This window comes from Teleopsis dalmanni, chromosome X, assembly GCF_002237135.1.
Source record: "Teleopsis dalmanni isolate 2A chromosome X, ASM223713v2, whole genome shotgun sequence".
Lineage (NCBI taxonomy): Eukaryota > Metazoa > Arthropoda > Insecta > Diptera > Diopsidae > Teleopsis > Teleopsis dalmanni.
The window spans coordinates 2,046,571-2,057,482 of NC_051848.1; the positions used below are offsets into that span (position 1 = coordinate 2,046,571).

The following is a 10,912-nucleotide window of genomic DNA, read 5'->3' on the forward strand; positions in this document are numbered from 1 at the left end:
AAAATATAATCGATTTTTGTATTTTTAAATTTATCTATACAAATTTCTGTGATCCATCAATGTGTAACTTCTTTACGGACATATTAGAGACACGACTCTATTTAGCAGTCACAATTCATATGTATATGTGTTAGAATGATTCACTGAAAATGTCTGTAAAGTTATATTAACATAACTATTTCATTCTTATTCGCACATTTGAATATTATGCAAGGATCTAGTAAATCTAGAAATAAATAAATGCAAATATAATAAACGCTTTCACACCGATATAAACAATGTATTTTATTATAATTTAAAAATATATTGACGTCTTGTCAAGAACTATAATCATTTCGTACTGCAGACTACAGAACACTTGGCAATTGAAGCTTAAGTAACATTCTTTACTTGCTATAAGATTAAGAGCTCAATATAGTGATGTATGTATTTATATTCGTATAATTATACAGTACACAAAGTACAATTTTTATGTCGTATCTGGAAAATCTTTAGTGATTCGTTAAACCAATAAACCAAGTCGAACTCACCCTGCTCCGTACTACTCGGTACCACGCTTTTAACGTCCATAATATATATTTTTAAATTCTGAATTAAATAATTTACAATAACTTAAAAACTCAGCAACTTACTGATCATTTCAAAACAGTTCGCTAATTATAATATAATTATAAAATTAATTGAAATCGACTGAATGTGCCTCTTACATTATTGTACAACGATAGTAAAATGAATGAATAGTGTTTATCACAATTGTTCTATCATTTCTAATTTCTAATTTTAGAAACAACTAAGCAATTGAATCAGCCAGATTCTAGAAACGTAAACTTAATGCCACATAACCATTACTCAAGTTCAAGTTCCATTACGCAAGTTCATCGCCTTGCTCATTTCACTGGATCTTTGGATGTCAAGAAATCTAATCAAGGTTGACTTTGTTGTCCTTACATAGCTTATTTTAATAGCTATTATAGTAGTCCCACGCTAACTTGAAGTCAATCACCAAGTCTGATAGTCTTACTAAATTCCACCTTTTGTAATGCTTCTAAAATAGAAAATTAACACGTCTTTTAGAGTTTAACCTCTTCTATATAATTTACTTAGTTAACAACTTCAGCTATGCGTATATGTAAACCCCACAGTTATTAATTTATTTAAAAAGATATAACAATTAAAAATAACGAAAGATCAATAATTTTACTATAATTCACTACAGTCTCTTCTTACTACTTTTTAGCCATTAACAAGGGCTATTAACCATAGTTTAAGATACCTTCCGGATTTCGTTAAAGGGTATGTCGATGGATATAATGGCATGGTTTATGTAAAGTATATCCAAACTGCTGTCATTTTTATTTTCTGATTTCATACTCCGTGTCTCGTACACCTACGGGTCTATAAAATAAAGCATTTGAAGCATTTATTGAATAAAACTTTTTGAAATCAATTAAACGAAGTTTTTGTTTAACAGCGAGATTATGGGTGGAACGCGGGTTTTAATTTGCTTATGCGAACTGTTAAAAAAATTACCAGGTCCTTAATTTTAATCTGTATCTTGATATAGGGGCTTTTTAAAGCACTATATTTAAGCTCCGTCTGTCTGGAACATGGACGATTGTAATATCGCTAATGTATCGATCGCTTTCTCAATTGTGGGTACACAAATCAGAATGTGAAAACCATCGATCATCATCATCGACATTTGATGTTTTATCAAGAAAATGAAGATTCTATTATTCTTGCAATAGTTCAAAAAATAAGTGCACTTTATAGTACAGTAGATCGTTTAGGTCACTGTGTATTATTGCTATCTTTTTATACTTGACACTTGTATTTGAAATTTAACAGGCGATGACACCAAACTCAGGAATGAATGCCTACATTACTCTCCATCATATAAACATTCCAACGAAGTTATTATGTGTTATTATGTGTATTTTTTATCTACATTCTTCTCAATTATATCGTTTGACTGAGAATATTTCAAAAAATATTAAATTTTTTAAAAATAGTTTCATGTTATAATATTAAATCTAAACAAATAAACTTAAGATATGTTTAAAAAAAATTTAATGTTTGCCATTGACAAATCAAATATTTATAGTAGGAACCGCGTTCGAGCGATCTGTGTACACACGAATCAGTTGTTTGGAACTCTACACATTCAAATACGTAATGAACACATATTTAAATATATATACTACGAGTTTACGAACAAATATCTTCATGAATTCAAATCTATATTAAAATACTCATATCACATTCCAAATACGTAAGAAGAGTCGGGAAAGTTAGCTTAGTGCGTTTTTTAAATGCTTTTCTTCTTTCAATAAAATTTCCGTAAATTGAAAATGTTCAACAAGCAAGAATATAGAACATTCCGATAAGCTTTTTGGAAATCAAGTCATACAAAATACTGTAAAAAAAATGTTTTCTTGTCAACTACTAGTCGTCACATACACTCGTAAGTTTACTATCTGTAAGGTTTACTATCTGCGATAAATAAGTTGGGCCAAGTTATCATTATGAAAAAAATTGTCAATAACCCAGTTTCACAAAGCAGTAGTTCGATTGGCAACTCGAAGTGGTTGTGCCTGAAACATTCTGCGATCAAAGAACGATTCGAGCGGATTTCACCGGATTGATTTTGACGACAAGTTCAAGTTCTAAAGCGGTATATTGCTAAAGTTGTTGCAATCAAAAAAGAATGGCGTGTGTTCTGGTTGACCTTACAATTATAGTTGACTTTTTCGTAATCGTTTTAAAAATTTAATCAAAAAATTTTTTCATGCAGACTATTTTAGAAAAATCCAGTAGCCATAACTCACAAGAATAAGAGATGTCACAATGCAATATACATGATAGTGACCTTAAAAAAGGGTAAAACTGAATAATATATGAAGGTTAGATTTGTCTTCCAAATCTTAAAACGAAAACTGGACCATATTATTAATTTCTTCAAGCAACTGGAAATGAAGAGGATTTCTTTAATATTGTATTGTAATAGTACACAAACAAAAACAAATAATCAAATTACTAATCAGTTTATATTTATAATCTTATGAAAAGTATTTTGTATGTGACATGTATGTGAAGTATTCTGTTGAGAGAATAAAAGAAATGAATACTAGTAAATGTAGAGCGTTTTCGAATAGCAAGAAAGAAAGGACAAACACATAAATTTATTTAATTTTATTGAAATTTGGCTGACCATAAACCCTGTTTCGAGTATTGCCAAGTATTAATATCAGTGGTCTTAGGAAATAATCGATGAATACTTGGCAATATTCTAAATTTTAAATATAAGAAGCTATATTCATAAATATCACCATATAAAGAAAGCGTAGTTTTTCCAGCAACAACAATACATATTTTAAAAAATACTAGTAAATATTTAAAATTGTTATTTAGTTTTAATTTGGGAAATATTATTCGATTTGAGTATATAGAAGTAAGCAGTAATTATTATGGTAATAAATAGTCGAACACAGCAATAGTTATTACTTTAACACGAATTTTGAGTGATAAAATCACATCTTTTGGTGTTATTGATAATTTAATGACTTTTGTGAAAAAGAAATATGACAGGTCAGAGTTTTGAGTTCTTGTAGTTTTACATGGTAAACTGCCTAGGTGACTTAATACCATGGTACTCTCAATAGAAATAACAAGGTAATGCGTTTCATTGGAATAAATTCCACGGGCAACAATAGAAGTTATACGTTTAGACAATGGTTTCTCCTTGATGAAGAACGAGGCATATATACACCAATGCCAAACTTTGAAGCGCAGCACCTATTAAAAAAAATGCAACTCTACATTAAGTAAAAGCATATATGCAAACATTGTCCCTGTATAATTTTAACAACAGCCATTACAATACTCCAATACGGGGCCAACCCAGTATTCAGAACAACCGTGGGTACCGAAATCTCGAGATACCGGGTATATGTCACTGGTCAGATATCGCAAGTGTGACCCACCCTAGTTATACCCTAACACTGTACAGGAAGGTGCGTAATGGATTTTAATCGTCTCTTACGACAAGCCTGTCCGAATCTCTAACCCGAAGCAAGCTCTGAGATATAATGTGGGGCATTTGTATTGATATATTGGATTGTATTTTTTATCTAACTGCTAATTCTATAACCGAGCCAAACTGAAAAGTTTAGTTCATTAGACTCTAGATTCCATAACGTTAAAAATGCGATCCAATATATTTAAAAAAAAAATTAAATATAACTAACGAATTTACGAAAACACATACAATCGAAAAGAAAAAGAAATGGAAACTTAACCTTCGAAGCAGTACACCAGCGTTCCAACTCTCTAACTTCATTATATAAAAACGATTATATAAAAACCACTGCTAACTGTTGAAAAAAGTTACAGTTTAAGATTCCAAAGTGTTTTCTGTAGAAAATACGGTGAGTAGTCGTATAAATTTAATATGGTTTCCAATACTCACAGAATATGAAGAAATTAATGAAGTAAATAAATGAATATAAGACCTGAGATATCGGCATGACATATAAAATTTTAGGCTCCGTTATGAAAACAGTTATAGCTATTAGTTTCATACAAACTCGATTAAGATGCATTTTACGGATCAGACACACTCAATTAAAAAACGCATTTCGAAGCTTAACTGCAAAGTTACGCTGCTCTACTATAAGCAGCTTAACATATTCGCCCCCCTTCTCACCTACACTTTCCCTATTTGGTCAGCAATCACTTCCGCTCAGATGGAAAGAATCCGTCTCTGACCTTTACAACAACGCCAAAATCACTCGCGTTGGCGGGTACCTTTGGACACTTGCCCTTGAAGTCTCCATTCCTAATACCCTCCCTGAAGACCTTGTTCAAGTCTTGCGCTTTGAACTCCTTCAATACCCATTCCATTACTTTCATGATCCTGGTTACAAAGTTCACCGTTAATCTCACCCCCACTTTCTAGCCGAAATCCCACCCCCTTCAATATCTTCCATTCTCCCTAATTCATGCCCATGCTTTCTGGCTTAGATGAATCTAGTCCACTAGATATTAAATCTATCTGCTCTCATCTCTCTCTGCTGATTACTGGAATGAAATTTCCACATTGCTGTGAAAATCTTCTTCATTCATTCCTAAGAGGTGGATTAAGTGGGTTCAAGTCTCACACTGCATTTCAGCGTTTTTTTTTTGACTCGAAGAAACTGTGTGTAAGTTTTTACTATTAACCTAAGATTTCACAAATAGCTTATTTTAGTTCTTTTTAAATACTAATACTGTTTAAAAAGTGCACATTCTGCAATCAAGTTCAAATTTAATGCTAATGGATTTTAGTCGCCTCTTGTAACATGCCTGCCTTACCACGAAAATATTGTAATCCCTAACCCAATGTTCTGAGATATAATGGTAGATATTTTATATCCTCTTTCGTTAAGGTGTGTTTTATTTTTATAATGCCCGACTTCTTTAAATCTTTAAAAGTTCTGATATATATCATCAAATTTATTTTGACAATTTTAAATATTTATCTTTAATGACTAGCGTTTCTCAGTTTTACCTTGGAACTATTTAGTGCTCTATTAAATTTAATGTGGACATAGACTATCCTTCAATATTAATTTGCCTTAAATGTAACTTATGATTAAAAGTTTTCAATATTAATTTCAGTTTTAATTTTAGTTTCTGATAAATACACAAATTTAATTGAAGGCACTGCGAAGCGTAATTCAGTGTCTTTTAAAATAAATAAGTATTGAATAAAAAATATCTACTGCCAGAAAGAATTGTGGTATGGAACCTGTTAAATTGTTAATTGAATTCCCAAATGAAATATCTCAAAAATTTTCCACTTGCATGTGTTTAGCAAGACATGATTTATGGGTGAAAATTTATATCTCTTTTTGTCTAACAAGTTGTGGAGACAAAATTTATTGGCATAAATTGGAATAAATTGCAAGAAAATCAAAAGCAGCCAAAACTGCTTCAATGCAGTCAGTTTTTTTTTTAATGTATTATATTAAATACATTTTGTGGTAACCAGAGCGCCATGAACTGATTGTGATGATATGGCACGAATAATTGCTAATTCAGACCAAGTCGCAACAGCATCAGTCTTAGTGGCTCAATATCGCAGTATTTCAATGTGTTAATAACAGAGTTTATACTTGGTGCAGCTATCGACGAGCATAAATTGGTTATCGACAAGTATGGTTTCAGTATTTATTCAAAAAATGTTTAATAGAAAAATACCAGAGAACTAATATATTGTATTAGTATTAAAGTACTGCAATACATATGAAAAAGCAAATGCCGATTAATTAATGTAGAACATATAAAAATATTAAATTTTTATGGATGTTTTGGATATTTTTGGCTATTCTGATCTTACATTCATTGAGTACATCACAACCGGCGATGGGACATGGATCTACGTGCTTGCAAACAAATCACTTGTTAATAGCATGAATAGCTAATCAAAGCCAAGAATATCATATATACTTTCTCAAAGTTTAAGATGAGGTTATTATTCTTATAGATTTTCGTACTTTATTGCAACAAAAATTCATTTTGGAGAAATAGATCTTACTGTTTGGCCGTATCAAATCGTTTGCAAAAGAAAATCTATTAGAAATGGAATATTTGTGGAAGAACAGTTTGTGAATTCTACACAACCGAAATTCAATTACTATCAATCAACTACTATATTTAATAGATCTCAATCTGTCTATTTTGGGTATTTATTTTGATTCAATTAATTCGATCTGAGAGTCATATAAATAATATTTCGTTAGAAGAGGAAACGTGAAATATTTAGTTTTGTTCTCAAGTAATATTAATGAATTAATATGTATTCTGTTTATTCATTAATTCTTTATATATCTTCATAGAAGTATCTAAAATAATATTGACACTAGACAATAAACTCTTACACGATATAGAATCAAGTTTGGCTTGACTTGTCGATAATTCTCTAGATCGTGACAGCCAAAGTTCGCCAAAGAAGCACTGGAATATCCGTTGTGTGATTATCAATGCCTATACAGATGCTGACTTAAACATATACTTTGTTCTTCAACCAACTCACACCACAACTCAAGCAAATCCAATAAATCTGCTAAATACTTATGTACGAGAAATGATCCATCAAAACGGCTTTGTAGTAAAGTAAGCATAATTCGACTACCATCCATTTCGCATACCTATATATCTTGATATACATAATGTATACCTAGTTTTTATATTTATTACTGGGCTAATGTATACTATGAAATAGGTTTTTATGATTTTTCTATGAGTCATTTAAAAACAATTTATTTAATATTTTCGAACTTTTATTGGATGTATATCAATATCGATATCAATAGTTAAGACTTTATTTTTATAATAAACTAAGAATTATTCATCACAATAAATTCATTACTGATAGACCAAAAAACAATGAAGAATACTAATATATCGTACATATGTAAAACAAAATTCCCTTACTTGCCGATAAGCAGAAAATTTGTCCCAGTGATAAAAAATTTGAAAAAAAATTTAAATAAAGATATTTTCACGAATTGATAAGGACTAAAAGATTTCTATTACATTTTTTTTGGTAAAACTGTAGGTGTGTCTCAGGGAGTACAATAAAACAATTTTTATATTTTATGTACTTGGCCTTGTATTGTTGGTATGCGATTGAACAATACACCAACAACATTTACTAATCTTTTGACTTTGATCCGTAGATATATCGAAAGCTGCCTGCTTTCTTCACATTATCAATTCAACTAATTTCATTCGATAACTAAATAAAATGTTTTTATTACAACAGACGGAAAGTAATAAAATCTACAAGTAATTAATAGGCACTTTGAAATTTTAATTGATAAGATTAAAACTACTCAATATTCAAGAGTATTACAGAAATTTCACCTGTATGTGTAACTTATTAAGTTGAAACTAAAGGAAATGTTTTGCTATTAGTAATCATCAAGTATAATAAATCCTATAAAAGCTTAAGATTGTCGCATGAACGATTATTAAACAGCAGTTATCAAGATATTAGTCTTTAGCATTGTCATTTCATCGATATAACAATGTAGCACATCCCTACTTTAATAATACAATATAACATTACAATATTTGCCACATTATTTTAAGGTATCGGAAACCAAATGAATACTAACAATGAATATTGCGAATGCGTATCTACGTGAATCTACACTCCTAGGTGCAGCATAAGACCTCTGTTATCAAGTCATTATCTGGTAAATCGAATTTTCTTATGGGAATAAGCGACAATGCTATTCCATGAATAATTTGCACCTTTTGATTTCCGTTACAGCGTTCGTCTTCAAATCATGTGTGGTTTACGCGGAAGTATAGAACTTTGCGAGTTCCACCTCAATGCCCATTAATCAATAGAATGCTATTTGGTTTTCTAATAGCGGTTTCTATTGACTTTGTAACTCAGTAAAATCCCTTCTTAGGAATGAATAATAAAAGTTCCGGTCATTAGATGGTGAATGACAAAATGCTGAGAACCTTATTCTAGAAATTAAAGGCAAAAGTTGAAGCAAGAACGCTTAACATTTAGTAAATGTAAATTTCTTTAACCAAACGGCCGAGTAAAAAGTTAGATTGCTCAAGAGTATGAGGTGATTATGAGGTGATTATAAGGATCGCAAAAAGATTAACAGGTTAAGCTATATAATCAGAATGATTGTTTAGGGGTATCATTACAGGAACAGAATTGTGTCAATGGTAAATGTGTACGTGTCAGAGAATGTAGTGCTGTTGTATTGTTGTGCTCGTCGCAAGCTAACAGAACAGAAACTTTTCCTCGGGCTTAATTTTATCTCATTTATAACTGTATAATTCGTAAGCATTTTTTTTCTATTTTATAAGGAAAAGAAATAATATTATTCTTAGTTTCATTTTTATTTTTACGCTTGCATTATCTGGTAATACATTGCATAATATAGGAATTTAACCTGAAACCGAAAGCAATGACCTCGCTACCAATTTTTAATTCACAATTATCTTAAATTTTTACTTAATTGTTTTATAAGTTTATTTTTTCAGTGCATATCATGCCGACATATCTCGATTAAGCTTGAGAAATTCCATTGATAAAGAAGTAGCCTTTCATGTTTTACACTTCAGATATTTGTAAAGCGATTATTGCACACTTCAATATTTCAAATAATTGCGCTAATGCCTAAATAATGATTGACACTGGTGACAAATCGATCTAATAGCTTTTTAAAATATTTTATTTCCTAGAACGTTTCCAACTTATCTATTAATAAAATAATTATTGCGCTACATATAAATAGATGACAATATTGTTGCGCTAAAGCAATACATTCTTTTATACCGAAAATATTTCAATTAATGAATGTCTTTGTAGTAAAAAACAACAGAGCTGAGGATACTCAAAAGAAAACATGAGTATGAATACCAGAACACCAAGAGTTCTTAAAATGTCTAATTTAAGGCAGTGTCAAAACCGCTTACTCCAGTATCCTCTTCCGGGCCCCAACCACTTTAATAATGGCGTGGTCCTACAAAACAATTATAGAGCCACTTCTTACCTATACTTCATAAGCGTGGCAGCTAAGGCAGATCAATCTAGGACAAATGTTGCTGAACAAAATTCAAAGAATAGTCTGCTATTCTAAATAGCCTGCTACTAAAGAAGGCAACCTAAAGGGACATATGAAAATCCTGGAAATTTCCTGAAACACATCGTGTCTCCGATTAGATGGGTAAAAATGCTGTTTCTTCAGACACTTCAAAGTGGACATAAAGGACCGCACTTCATGGAAAACAAACAAAGTAGATTTTGAAGAGTTCTCACAGCTATAGTACACTGATGGGTCCAAATTTGAAGACGGTGGAGCTGAAGCGGGAATTGTAGGGCCAAATTTCCACAAGGTTGTAGCAATGGGCCAATTGGCTTTAATTTTTTAGGCGAAAGTTGACGCCCTAGAGCTATCCGTTAGAAAATACATACGAATGGGCACTCGCGGTATCAACATATACATCCTCTCAGACAGTCAAGCAGCTTTGGCATTCATAGTTCAATCGAAGTCGGTTTGGGATTGTTTCAATTTTCTTAACATCTTAGCAACAAGGAATTCTGTGACTCTACTATGGACACAGGGGCATGAGTAGCACGAAGGCAATGAAAGAGCGGATGTTCTGGCCAAAAAGAGAGCAAAAACACCTAGCATAGGCTCGGAACCCTTCTACGATGGTAATATCAGCTTCAAAACCAGCCTAGTATCCTCAATTTCATTAAGCAATTGAGTTGAATGTCACAAATAACCACAAAACAGAAACTATTAACCTCAACTAAAGACAATGAAGCGAAAATCAGCTTTATCTCTCAGTCATCATTCAGTGTATCATTATCAACATCATTGGTACTACAATTGCGATTCCGATTGCGAGCTGATGTCGTCTAATTGTAAATACAGGCTTAGGTTAAAATGTACAATCTGTATACAAAAAGGTTTTCCAAACGGGCTCCTCGTAACTCATAAATTGTAAGAACCGCCAACAGAGTTACGATTTTGAAGACTTTTCGATCTCAAGGAAAACCACCATTTTCCTTGAGATCGAGGACTCCCATTAAACATATTAGTTGCATTATTACTGATGACGGAACTGTTGCAACATATAAAATCTACTACATAATAGACGTCTCAAAAAGAATACTTAAAAAAATAGTGCCTTTATCTATGCTTCATTCTCTTTACATGAATACTATCTTACAGCTTTAACAGTTTTTAACCTAAAAATAATAAGTGTTTATTTTTTTATAGGCTAATTGGTCAAAACTTTTTTATTATTGTTGTTAAAAATAAAAACAAAAATTAAGAATTCACAATTTGATTTTTCAATAACTTTTTATTTTTCATCGATATTT

The 10,912-nt window shown here is 31.3% G+C and overlaps 1 protein-coding gene across 1 annotated transcript in view; it reads left to right on the forward strand.

The window, feature by feature from the left end:
- LOC119687365 overlaps positions 1-933 on the forward strand; it is a 1,590-nt gene extending 657 nt beyond the window's left edge. Inside the window, exon 2 of the mRNA XM_038101656.1 lies at positions 785-933. Coding sequence (XP_037957584.1) covers positions 785-933 — 149 coding nt within the window. The remainder of the gene's footprint in view (positions 1-784) is intronic.
- Positions 934-10,912: the final 9,979 nt, after the last annotated feature.